The sequence below is a fragment of the Lethenteron reissneri genome, chromosome 61 (assembly GCF_015708825.2).
Source record: "Lethenteron reissneri isolate LAM-NWPU_2019-01 chromosome 61, ASM1570882v1, whole genome shotgun sequence".
In the NCBI taxonomy this organism is placed as follows: domain Eukaryota; kingdom Metazoa; phylum Chordata; class Hyperoartia; order Petromyzontiformes; family Petromyzontidae; genus Lethenteron; species Lethenteron reissneri.
Window position 1 is genome coordinate 7337977 of NC_083839.1, and position 13479 is coordinate 7351455.

Genomic DNA, 13479 nt, shown 5'->3' on the forward strand with positions numbered 1-13479 from the left:
GCACTTTTGGCGTCATCTGGTCCAACCCATATGAGACTAGGCTCGAAGGAAAGCTGTCTCGGGTGTGGACCAATCAACTTCAAGGACAGTGCACATTACCAGAGTTATGTTCTTTTGTTTGTATTATGACTGCAGGTATTGCGGTCTATGCAAACATGACTCCTTGCAAAAAGGTGTCAGTTTTGTTGCCAGATAGAAGGGTAAAGAACCAATTATCAGATGCATAGCTGTCAACCCATGCGGTTTACCCCGTATTCTTGTAGAGTGAAATTGAGATTTCAGGTCCATACGGCGGTACAGCCGTTCCAATACGGGTAAAAAAAATGTTGGTCTATTTATCTGTGTTTCTCCCTTGAGATGGACTTTGCAGGATGAACGTTGGGATTTATAAGGGCACGGGGTGACCAATAAGGTCTGAGTTGGTCTGTGATAAGGTAGGGCACTGAAAAGGGGTTGACAGGTACATTTGAAAACGAATTTCCTGCCTAAAATATAAAAACATTCACTAACACATGGGATGGACTTTTTATAAAAATTTTGCAATAATGTCTAATAGTGTATTGTATTACATTGCTCTGTTTTTATTTTTTTTTACATTTCTTGATTCATTGTATGTAATGGCAGAGATTGGGGATTCATAAAGTACAACCATAACCACAATCATATAAACAGAAATCTATGCATTGATTTGTATATGAAGGCAAGTCCAGATATTGTGGCCAAGGTTTAGCAAATTTTTATTTTTATTTACATAGCATGGCAATTATATTTGTAGCAATATATTGGGGGGGACATTTTGAGCATATTTTAATATTTTTTTAATTATAATTACGGCCTTGTATTCGATATCCCCCTGGAGGCCACGCGCTGGGAGCCCACGTGTTCAGGTTGCCTTCACATTGTGCTCCGGGGTCCAGCTCAGGTCTGCTCGACTCTGGCGCCCTCTCGTGGAGACGTCAGGCCACGTGTCCCTTCGAATTACAGGGCGGGCGGGAACTCCTCCACATCATTCATCACTGGCACAGCGTGTGGCCTTCATAAAGCGGGAAAAAAACGCGGAAACAGAAGTAGGCGACGTTTCGGGCAATGAGCCTGCCGCTGCTGATGAGACGCCGCATTTGGAGATCGGTCCAGAGTTCCGCGTGTCTTGACGCAATGACGCTGATGGAATGAGTTCAAGTTCATTTATTAGGTATAGCCCTGTGAGCCATTCGGCTCTTGAATCGGGTGCAACCGCAACAAACAAAAACATGAACAAAAAAACATCTTAAATTGCAAAAAATATCTTAAATTGCAACAGAAAATCCAAGAAAAGACAGCAAAATATTGCAGAAAAAACACCGTACACCAACGCTGGCGGCAATGGAGCCATGCAGCTCACGAAGCTACATCGGAATGATGTCCAGACCTCCCAATCGCGCCTTATTGATAAATGACGTCACAGCTTCGCGAGCACGTGGCAGAGCGACGTTGTTTTGTTGTTGTCGGGTGACGTCATCTAAGAATCCTGATCGGTGACGTCATCGAAACTGCGCAGGCTTGGTTCATGACGTCATCGTACAGGAGCGACTCTTGGATCCCCCTGCGAACCTTATCGTGCCGTCACCCCGCGGGGACGAGCCGATGACGTCATTTTTACCGTTCGCGGAACGGTGACACGTGACGACATCACAAAGTAGGCTCCCTATTTTGATGACGTCACCACAGCGCAATAGCTTTGTCTTGCTTGCGCGGTGACGTCACGCGTCGCTTTGCGCGGTGACGTCACGCGTCGCTTGCGCGGTGACGTCACGCGTCGCTTGCGCGGTGACGTCACGCGTCGCTTGCGCGGTGCCGTCACGCGTCGCTCGCGCGGTGACGTCACGCGTCGCTTGCGCGGTGACGTCACGCGTCGCTTGCGCGGTCACGTCACCCGTCGCTCGCGCGGTGACGTCACGCGTGGCTCGCGCGATGACGTCCCGAATCATTTGCGCGATGACGTCACGCGTCGCTCGCGCCCCCCCCCTCCCGCAACAAACAAAGCGGGCGCGTGACGTCACGGGTGACGTGGCGCGAGGTGAGGGGGAAGCAGCCGGACGCCATTTTGAGCCTCGCCGGGAGCCGCCAGGTACCGAGTTCGTCCCCGCGCGGCTCCGCGTTCCCCCCCTCGCCCCGCCGCTCTCGTGCTCCCCTCGCCTCCCTTCGCCCGGGCACCCGCGGAGTCAGCGCGGCTTGCACCGCGCCCGCCGCCCGCCGACGTCGCCAGCGCCGAGGCGGCGACGGCTGAAGGAGACGAAGCGGCCGCCGCCCCGCGCCGCGCGCTTTCCCCGCCGCTCTCCGCCATTTCCACCCCTCCCCTCCCCTCGCCCCCCCACCACCATCATCACCACCGCGGAGGCTGCGGCCTTGTTCGCTAGGCCGGAGAGCGGAAGCCTTCGGGCTCGCCTGGAAGCTCCGCCTGGGGAGGCGACCCACACGCGGCGGGCTCAGCTATCCGAGAGACGGTACCGCGGTCGTCGTCGCCGTCTTGGGAGGATATTTTGTATTTGTTTAATTTCGTGTCGTTGGGCGTGTTGGGAATGCCCTTTGAGATTCCGTTCTTTCATAATGTCATTGGGTTTATGATGGTAATCGTTCGGCTGCGCCCGAGTATAGCTTTATCGTGTGACGTCCCCGAAGTGTCTTGTGACATACACATCACTTGTGTTAGTGCAGTCTCTACAGGGAGGATAACGCCGTAGAATGTCAGTGAGCATACGAACGTTAAAGACGTCGTCTGGACTGCGACCGGGGAGTGAGGTGGGGTCTGCGTGCAGGACACGTCGCCAGGAAGGACGATCGGCCTGTGAGCGAGACAAATTTGCGGTTTGGCAGCTAAAGGAAGGAACGCTGTCTCGAGAACGTCCACACGGGCGATGGAGAAGATGAGAGTGTTTAGCTCTTGTGCGAGATGATGCTGGCCCGTGGGTCGTTAACATCGCAGGAGATTTGCGGCTGCTGTTGGGGGCCTTTAGTCAGCGAGTGGATTTGACCCACGACTGTTTTCAGAGTGGAAGGTCGACGTTTCGGTCTTGGGAAACAATGTTCGGGGTACAGTTTGAGTTCGGTTTAAGGCAGAGAGGGATAGGGAAGTCCTACGGTCACCGCGCTTGTAAAGCACGTTTAGTGTTATTCCAAGTGCCGAAGTAAGGGTAAAAGTTCTAATCGCAAGGCCGGGGGTCCTTAAACGCCGCCAGAGAGGTTACATTCAATGTTAATGTCACCGCTTCATGTTCGTAGCTAGGCTATTTAAATGCATCAGGGTGTGTCGTGGCTTGTAATGCTATAACTGATGTGTTGAAAGTGAATGTGCTTAGGGTGTATACTTCACGTGACAATCACATTCAAATTTGTATTATTTGAAAATAACAGTCGGACTAATCGATTAACATTGTTCACAAGTGAACTTTTCGTCATCGGTCATGGTAAGTCCACTGTTGGATGACGGCTTCCGCAAACCGTGCGTCTCGCAATGCAAGGATCCGCCTAGCGCTCGAACACGATATTTCCTTGGAGCGATGTGTTCTTATTGCATCGCTTTACATGACGGAACTGAGGACGAATCCCCACCATACGTGGCCGAGTTTGAAAACACATCCTCGTATGTGTGTGTTTCTTATACGGCAGTTTCTGTTCCATTGAAGAACAAACGAAGGGAATATCCTTCAATGTCCCAGCACCTCAAGCGATTATATTCGTGTTAATTGACACTTGTTTTTCAGCTTAAAAAATAAATACATCTCTGCTTCAAAAATAGCGACAATAAATAGGTTCATGCTTTTGCCAATCCGTTGCCAATTCAAGTCTCCACACGAGATGTATTTTGTGTGACTTTGCCCACAACTTAACCACGTCGGTTTGTTGTTCGATGATGAAGTGATGGGGCAGGGACGGGTTAAAGATATCCATCACCACCGATGATGCCAGCTTTGGCCAGTATTCTAACTCGAGTTGTCAGGTGCAGTTACGCTTTGTATTTGGCCATCGTTTATTTATCTCATATTGCTTTAAAGTGAATGACAAAACGAGATGAACTTTAAAAAAAAAATGTTGTGGTTATTAAACCACCCATCGAAATAAATCTGCTTACTCTTTGGTTCTTTCGGTGAAGTCGCATAGAAAGAAAATAAATTAAATAATAAAATACGACGTTTCGATTGCAACACAAGCAATCGTCATCAGGTAGAACTAAAAAAACTAATTTAGTTCCACCTGATGACGGTTGCTTGTGTTGCAATCGAAACGTCGTATTCTATTATTTATTTTATTTTTAAGTCACTTTACCGAAAGAACCAAAGAGTAATCCCTGCAGTCACGAAAGCTTCAAATAAATCTGCTTGTACAGTGTTTTCTTTTTTTTAAGTGTCTTGGCAAGCATCCAAAAATAAGCAGCACTCCACAACTCGTCCAATCGGAGAGACATTTTGACTGGTGCTAAAGTGGAGATTGGGATAGGGCCCTGTAGATTGTGTCGCTGGACTGTGCTCGTTACCAAATCAGCACTGCGGTTTGTGTGTGTGTCGAGAGTTGGCAGAGTGCCGTAAATCTGCCAATCAGTCTGCGCTGTTGATTCATAAAACCTGCGTCTTCTCTTCGATGACACCTGCTGTGCCAGTAAACTTTTGCCACACCACCCATAGCGGCTGCAGTGCCCCGTGCTGACATCACTGTCTTTGGGTGGTGTATGCCATCTGGAGGTGAATCTGTGTGTGTGTGTTCACGAACATCACTTTCCATAGCAGCCTGCTATAGGCTCTTTGAGATATATTGGTCATTGAGTGTAGGTTTGTATGTGAGCAGCATAGAACTTAGCATATTGCTGCATGAAACTGGGCTACTCGAGTTTGATTCCTGGCCACGGTTAACATCATTATCAAGTGCTATCCGAACAACTCCTGAGCCTCGTTTAGATCGAATCAGCTCTTTAGTTAATACTTGGTGCAGTGTGTAAATGAAACATCAGCACTGAGTAATACACACGCAGCTGGGTGTGGTGCTTCGCCACATCACCCTCTAGCACTCGCGGCAATTGCCCCAGCATCCTGTATGGCTATAGAGGCGGGGGGTGGGGGTCGGGGCGATCTTTGGCTGCCGGAGGGCCCGGCTAAAGAGTCTATGTGTTGGTGCCGCGTGGCACCAAAGTGTCCGCCCCTTGACTGTGCCACACGCTTTCCCGGCTGAGTAAACAAGGCGCAGAGTAATCGCGCCCCCCCCCCATTAAAGTGACACTCGACAAACGCACTCGCTGTGTCTAGAGACGCTCGCCACTGGAAGCCTGACGATGAGACACAATGCCCCAGGTTTGCGTTGTGCGAGTTTGGGTTACCACCATGCAGCTGGGATATCCGATTAGTTGAGTCCAGCGTGACGTGGCTGATTTTGCCTGCGACGTCACCATGCACCCCGCCACCCGTGACCTCCCATCCAGCGGCGCACGTGGGGACAGGCGACACTTTTTAAATCCTTTATATTAAGTTCACTTGCTTGCTTACGACCGTGCAAATCTTTCGGTCGTTTTTTAACCCACTTCCCGTGATCCAATCGAGCTGACATTTTGCACAGACTCGTTGTGCGTGACAATTAATTTTCGTGAATTTTTTTCCCCAAAATTTTGCACTGTTTAGGGAATTTTTTAAAAATATTTAATTACCAATTGCTTAATGGTGGCAGACAATAATCTAACCCATAGGTGGCAGCCATCTCAAGCCAGAGGACTCTAGCCGCCACGCATATAAAGGATTTATAGTGAAAAACTTTGTTTTTACGGGTTAATTTTTTCCCCCCTCCAGTTCATGAGTTGAGTATCGCTAATCGGCAAAGTCATCGATTACCGAGTAGGTGTTGCGGTTGTGCTGCCCTGGAGCTTAACGTCGGGACATTTTAGCATTTTGCTTGTCCTTTGCCCGCAGCACCTCAGATTAGCACGGTTGGCTCCACCGTACGATGCAGGAGAAGTTCAACATACACATTGTGCCGAACAGCAAGTGGCACAACCTGAGTACACATCAGAGAGCAACTGATCTAGATCTAAGTGCAGATCCATGGCTGGATGAGGGAGTGGGGGTTGGGGCATTTGTTTAACTATACTTGACAATGCTTGTTGTTAGCGAAGATGGGGAGGGGGGGCAGGACTGGTTCGGTTGTCACTCACCGCTGACGTTAGCCTTTGTCTCTTGTCGAGTCGTATGTTCGGCTTGGGCCAGAGCACATTGGCCACTGAGATACAATGGAAGAAATCCGTTATCGGCTCTTGCGTTTGATTGTCGAAGCTCCAGAGGCATGTGCAAAGTATGCTGGCAGTGTGAATGTCTGTTGACAGGAGGAGAGGTTCTGTTTGTACAAGGGTTCTTGTGTTGTTCTCCAAGCGCACCCTGGCAGTGCCAGCGTGTGCCCTGCGCCAGGGTCTCGTCAGTTTATAGGTGTGTGCCGATGGGGTCACGTGACGCCACACGATGTGACATCGCGATGTCGTCATCTGTACGTGTGACCACTCATCTCCCGCATGTCTACAACTCTCTTATCGCTTTTATATCTGACTCTACTCAAGTCACAAGTCAGTTGTTATAAATACACTGCTGTATGAAGGCGTTCGAGAGCTCTCACCATCTCAGTCATGCGACGTAACATGTATGTTGAATTTATTTCGCACACTACGTAGCCAACCGTGTGCTAATCCTAATTGCTTGTCTATCTATCGCCTTTATCTCTGACATCTCGACAATTGGTATCTTGTATGCGTCTTGTTTTGTCTCTTTCAACTCGACGATCGGTATTTATCATCCAACTCTTATTCGGTCACCCTTTCTTTCCCGTCACCCGTCCTATCGTCAGCGTACAGCTCTCTCATCTCTGTCTGCGCTCCGCTTCTCCTCTGTCTTCACCGACCCCGCACTGGCCAGCGCGGTGAAGCTCGCTGAAATGACCCCTGCCGCACGCACGGCGCGAGGGCGAGAAGGCCGCTCCTCCAGCAGTGGATTGAAAGAAACCGACCTCGTTAGAGGTCGACACGCGCGTCGTGGCAGTTTTGACGGTGACGTAGTTGAGCGCGCGCGTTAAAAGGGCGCTCCTGTGACGGCGGTTAATTTTTTGTTGCTGTCATGGCCGAGTGGGGTTTTTTTTTTGGGGCGAGGTTCAGGATTGCAAAATAGTTTGCGGCGTGGGTGTCCCGTTTCCCCTCGCACTTTTGCTGCCACTGGCAGCCTCTCGAGTGAGTGCATGAGTCGTGAGACTATGGGAATCGGACGCGCACTGTGTCACTACAGCGTGGCCGATTTTTAGCAAGAAACACGTACGTGCGTGCACCGTGTGTAATAGCCACGTCGTTTTTTAAGCATAGGCCCAGATCAAGCGGCCAGAAACAAACAGCTTTCAACTGCATACGAGTGTAACAGCTTTATTGAATTGAGCGAGGTTATTGTAAAAGTTTGGAGAATAGAGACTATGATGGGAGGGGAATTCCGAAGCGGAGCAGTGCGAGGGGAAAAAGCAGAGAGAATATTGTTGCGACCTGCAGTGTGGTCGGTGGGTGGGTGAGTGGATGGATGAGTGTTGTTGGGACCTTTAGTGTGGTGGTTGAACGCTGTGGATGTGACAATGCGAGTTTATTCTTCCAAAAAACACATTCTTCAATAGGGTTTTTTTGTTTCGTGCTTGTGCACCACCGCTAATGCAGCAGCAGCATCACCGAATAATCATTTTAAAGAAAGCTAATTTCAACAACTGCAGTCAATATTCTTTGGGTCTTTCGGTAAAGCCATATAGATAGAAAAAAAATATTACGACGTTTCGATATCAACACAAAAATATAGCGGGAGAACTACTGAGGCAGGAAAGAAAATGTTCTGCCTCAGTAGCCTCTCCCGCTATATTTGTTCACCTGATGACGATTGCTTGTGTTGTGATTGAAACGTCGTGATATTTTTTATATTTTTTCTATCTACGTGGCTTTACCGAAAGACCCAAAGAATATGTATTCCTGTAGTCACGAAAGCTTTAAGTCAACTGCAGTCAATCTTCGCTTATTGAGAGGTTACCCATTCTCCTTTGCTGCCACCACCTCCCAGCAATCTGTGCTGTTCACTCCCTGCCCATATTCAAAGCTATGCTCAGGACCATTCCTTGTTTTCCTCTGCCTGTGACTGCTGAATGTCTTAAGCATGATGAAATACATACGCCCGGTTATTCTGTACAGCGCCACGGGGCGCGGTCGCATTTCCTGTTTGGCAATCCACTGCTTGATAAGAACCTCCCTGCGCTATGAGGGTCGTGAACGTTTTGGACTATATTTCACCACCCGGGTCAGTGCAGGTTGTTGAAAAGGGCATTCCGGGGGGGACCGCTTCGGATATCACTTGACACTGATATTAGCCACGGCCGGGAATCGGAACTCGTGTCGCCGGGTTTAAAGCTGTCCTGTCGTGGCTATGCCTGTTATCTAGCACCGTGGAGACGCGTCTTGGTGGATTGCACCAAGTCTTTTGAAACATTTGAGATCCTCTGAAAGGTGCTTTATAACGATAATTCTCATTTTGACTTAACTCCCTTCGCGTGGGCGTCGTTCGAAGAGGTGCTAAACACCCTGGCTCGCCCAGGAAGTAGGTGGTATGGCAAAATGTGGACTTGTGTCACTGGTCCCCATCTGTATGGGATAGTGTGTTATAAAGATAATTATCATTTGGACTATAAAAACTTCCTTCGCGCGACTGTCAAGGAGGTGCTTACACCCCAGCTCGCCAGGAGTAGGTGGTATGCCAAATGTTGACTTGTGTCACCGGTCCCCATCTGTATGGGATAGATGTTGGAAAGCGTTCTGCATGGAAACTTGATTAGAATCTCTTTTAACCGTTGGTTTTGTTCTGCCCAACTTCCACAGGGCAGGTGCCACCACGAAACCGCAGCCATGGGGAACATGTTTGCGAACCTCTTCAAGGGCCTCTTCGGAAAGAAGGAAATGCGAATCCTGATGGTGGGACTCGACGCCGCTGGCAAGACCACCATCCTCTACAAGCTCAAGCTGGGAGAGATCGTCACCACCATCCCCACAATAGGCACGACCCCCTCCCCTTCCCCTCAACTGACACCTTCTTTGTGTAGATTATGTTAGAGGCAAGTGGACCCCATCCTATCAACTGTGGGCATAATGGGATTGTCCCACCCTCTCCACCATCGCCAACATTGTGTGGATAGAACGGACCTACCAACACCCCCCACCCCATCTGCCTTATGTGCATAATGGAAGTCTACCTCAGTCTACCTTGCCTGTACAGACGGTGGAATAATCTGTCACCCTCCACAAACCCAGTATATAATTGTGGTATGGTCTGTCCCCCCTCCACCTCATCTGTACACGTGGTGGAATGGTTTGCTACCCTCGACCATGCTCCGTGGTGGTCAGCAGAGGGCAGTGCAACACCATTGTTGTGCCGTAAATCTATGCTCCATGCTTTTATCAACCCGCTCTCACCAATGTGGCGAAGGTTGGTCAAATAAGCCTTACGACCCATACGGTGTGGGCAGGCCCACATCCAGCAGTGGATTGACAAAAGACTTGTCAGTCATGTATTGTTAGGTTTTTTGGTAAAGTCACGTAGGTAAAAAATTAATAAAATAAAAATCACGACGTTTCGGAGGCAACACAAGCTTCCGGCTTCAGGTGGAACCGCCACAGCACGATAGCTGTATCAAGTAAGAGAAATTCCAAGAAAACAGTCCTTCTTGGTTTTTTCGGTAAAGTCACGTAGAAGGGAAGTAATAAAATAATAAAAATAAAACATAATAAAATAATTCTCACGACGTTTCGGCCACAACGCAAGCAGCTTGCGTTGTAGCCGAAACGTCGTGAGAATTATTTTATTAAGTTTTATTTTTATTATTTTATTACTTCCCTTCTACGTGACTTTACCGAAAAAACCAAGAAGATGAATCCCTGCAGTCACGAAAGCTTTAAATCGAAAACAGTCCTTGTATATATACTGGTTGAGGGTGGGAGGAGCCAAGGTAGGCCCTGGATATTATTATTGTGAGGTTCGGTGCGGCTGAACCACGCTGTTAGGAATGAGCCTTTGTTGTGTAGACTGGTTGAACTCGGAGGTTCCAAGAGTTGTTAAGGTGTGGCTGATGTAAAGGTGCGTGTAAATGGGACCGAGCCTTTTGTTATGTAGAGGTGGTGCGGCTGAAACCGCTGCCAGGAATGAGTCTTTGTTGTGTAGACTGGTTGAACTGGGAGGTTCTAAGAGTTGTTAAGGTGCGGCTGATGTAAAGGTGCGGCTGCTGTGAATGGGACTGAGCCTTTGTTATGTAGATGAAACAGCACTTTGCTACGTTGCTGGGATTAATTATAGATTTGCCAAATATGTGTGGTAACTTAAAAGTAGGAAAACCAGTGTGTGAAAAAAGAAGAAGAAACTATACGGTAACTGAAGAATAGTGCCTGTCAAATAAGATGGTCCAAATATGTGTAGTTAAATCTTTTTTGCATCGTTAATAACATCTTTCCAATGATTACTAAGTTTGTACCCATCATCACGGTTGAAATGATGTCTGTGTTTGTATATTTGGATGGCTTCGTGTACAGGAGGTTTGCAGAGCACCTTGGTCTCAGAAAAGACAATTTCATGAGAGCCCACAGCGTTGTAGCAATGATCGGCAACGGCGGAAGCATCAGTTTTGCCGTGTTTCAGATCTGACTTGTGCTCGCGGACACGATCAGAGATATGACGTTTTGTTTCTCCAATGTAGCAATCACCACAACTGCAACTCAGTTTGTAGACTCCAGGGTATAGTAAGTCAGGAATGACATCTTTCACAGATGGAATTAGATCACGGATTTTATGTACTGTACTGAATCGGACTTGGATGTTATGTTTGTTTAGAATTTTGGAGATCTTTTTGGACACACCTGCTATGTATGGCAACGTGATAGTTTTGATCGGAGTTACATGTGGCTGTTTCTGTATGGTGGGAGAAACAGCTTGGTGGATAGTGAGGTCAGAGTATCCCTTCATCTTGAGGGCCTGATGTACATGTCTTAATTCACTGGCCCGGTGGTGTTGGTCAGAAATGCCATGAGCTCTATGGTATAGCGTTTTGATGAGAGAATTCTTTTGAGATGGGTGGTGGTGGGAATCAGGTTTCAAATAGGAATCTGTGTGGGTGGCTTTCCTGTAGACAGAATGTCCCAAGGATCCGTCAGGTCTCCTCTCAAACAGAATATCTAAGAATGGTAGTTTACCATCTTTCTCCACTTCCATGGTGAATCTGATGGATGGGTGTCTGGAATTGATGTGATCCAAGAAGTGGTTCAATGCTGGGAGGCCATGTGGCCAAATGACGAAAGTGTCATCCACATACCTCTTCCACAGGGAAGGACGCAGGGTGGATGTCTAGATGGCGTCTGATTCAAACTTTTCCATGAACATGTTGGCTATCACTGGTGACAAGGGGGAGCCCTTAGGGGTACCCTCATTCTGTTTGTAGAAGGTGCCATTCCAGGTAAAATAAGTGTTGGTGAGGCAATGCCTAACCAGCGCAGGTACATCCGAATTCAATCCATGTTGGACCAAGTCCTCAATTATTGTTAGGGTGTCAGGTACTAGGACTTTGGTAAACAGAGATATTACATAAAAACTGACAATATCATCAGGAGATAGTACCGTGTCCTTGACCATAGAGACTAATTGGGTTGAGTTGAGTACTGCCGAAGAGGTCTTGCCTGTGAAGGGGAGCAGAGTATCTGACGGGCTAGTTTGTAGGTAGGAGAGTTGATCATCGACACGATGGGTCGTAGCGGGGTGCCTTCTTTATGGATCTTGGGAAGACCATAGAGTCTAGGAGGTCTTGCCGCCGATGGTTTTAGAGAGGGACGTTTGGTTGGTTTGATAAGGGAAGTCGAACTCGTGATGATTTTGTTAGTTTTTGTCGTTAGGCTGTTAGTAGGATCGTTTTTAATTTTGGAGTAACTCCCATCATTAAGTAGGTCCAGGATTTTGTTGTATGAATCTTTATCCATGATGACCGTGGCATTGCCCTTGTCCGCATGGATGTGTCCTATGCCTCTGAGGGCTACATCAATCTGAGAAATCACATCCTCTACTGGTATATATTTAGGGGTGACAGCGAAATTTAGTCCTTTGGCCAGTACCGTTTTCAGATTGTCAGAAATTGGAATGTTACTCTGATTAATAACGGTCTTGTTGACGTCTATCTCTGATCTGATATCTCTGATCGTGTCCGCGAGGACAAGTCAGATCTGAAACACGGCAAATCTGATTCCTCCGCTGTTGCCGATCATTGCTATAACGCTGTGGGCTCTCATGAAATTGTCTTTTCCCGAGACCAAGGTGCTCTGCAAACCTCCTGGCTACCATCAAAGGTTTGTACACGAAGCCATCCAAATATACAAACACAGACATAATTTCAACCGTGATGATGGGTACAAACTTAGTAATCATTGGAAAGATGTTATTAACCATGCAAAAAAGATTTAACTACACATTTGGACCATCTTATTTTACATGCACTATTCTTCAGTTACCGTATAGTTTCTTATTCTTTTTTCACACACTGGTTTTCCTACTTTAAGTTTTACCACACATATTTGGCAAATCTATAATTAATCCCAGCAACGTAGCAAAGTGCTGTTTCATCTACATAACAAAGGCTCAGTCCCATTCACAGCAGCCGCACCTTTACATCAGCCGCACCTTAACTCTTAGAACCCCCCAGTTCAACCAGTCTACACAACAAAGACTCATTCCTGGCAGCGGTTTCAGCCGCACCACCTCTACATAACAAAAGGCTCAGTCCCATTTACACGCACCTTTACATCAGCTGCACCTTAACTCTTGGAACCTCCGAGTTCAACCAGTCTACACAACAAATGCTCATTCCTAACAGCGTGCTTCAGCCGCACCGAACCTCACAATAATAATATCCAGGGCCTACCTTGGCTCCTCCCACCCTCAACCAGTATATATACAAGGACTGTTTTCTTGGAATTTCTCTTACTTGATACAGCTATCGTGCTGTGACAGTTCCACCTGAAGACGGAAGCTTGTGTTGCCTCCGAAACGTCGTGATTTTTATTTTATTTTCATTTTACTTTTATTAATTTAAATTTTTTACCTACGAGGCCTGGGCAGGCCCTCAATCCACCGCTGGATTGACGGACAAAATAACTTTACACGTGACATATTTGCTTCTGCCTTCATAGCTACGGAGCCTGTATGGTCATGAGGTCCATTGCTGGCTGGCATCCGTCTCACCACTTCCGCGCGTGTCTGTGTTCCTGTCCGTCCAGGTTTCAACGTAGAAACAGTGGAGTACAAGAACATCAGCTTCACGGTGTGGGACGTGGGCGGCCAGGACAAGATCAGGCCTCTGTGGCGTCACTATTTCCAAAACACACAGGGTACGCCGGTTTTTTTTCTCTGCTTTGCGAAACTTTATTGCGTCCGCTTCGAA

General features: G+C 47.7%; 1 protein-coding gene across 1 annotated transcript; it reads left to right on the forward strand.

Annotated features, from left to right (window-relative positions):
• Positions 1 to 1984: 1984 nt before the first annotated feature.
• On the forward strand, positions 1985 to 13476 carry LOC133358275 (ADP-ribosylation factor 1-like; the record flags this gene model as incomplete). Its single annotated transcript, XM_061576511.1, has 3 exons — positions 1985 to 2107; positions 8891 to 9065; positions 13316 to 13476. Coding segments are annotated over exons 2-3 (309 nt in total), but the record flags the coding sequence as incomplete, so codon positions are not given.
• Positions 13477 to 13479: the final 3 nt, after the last annotated feature.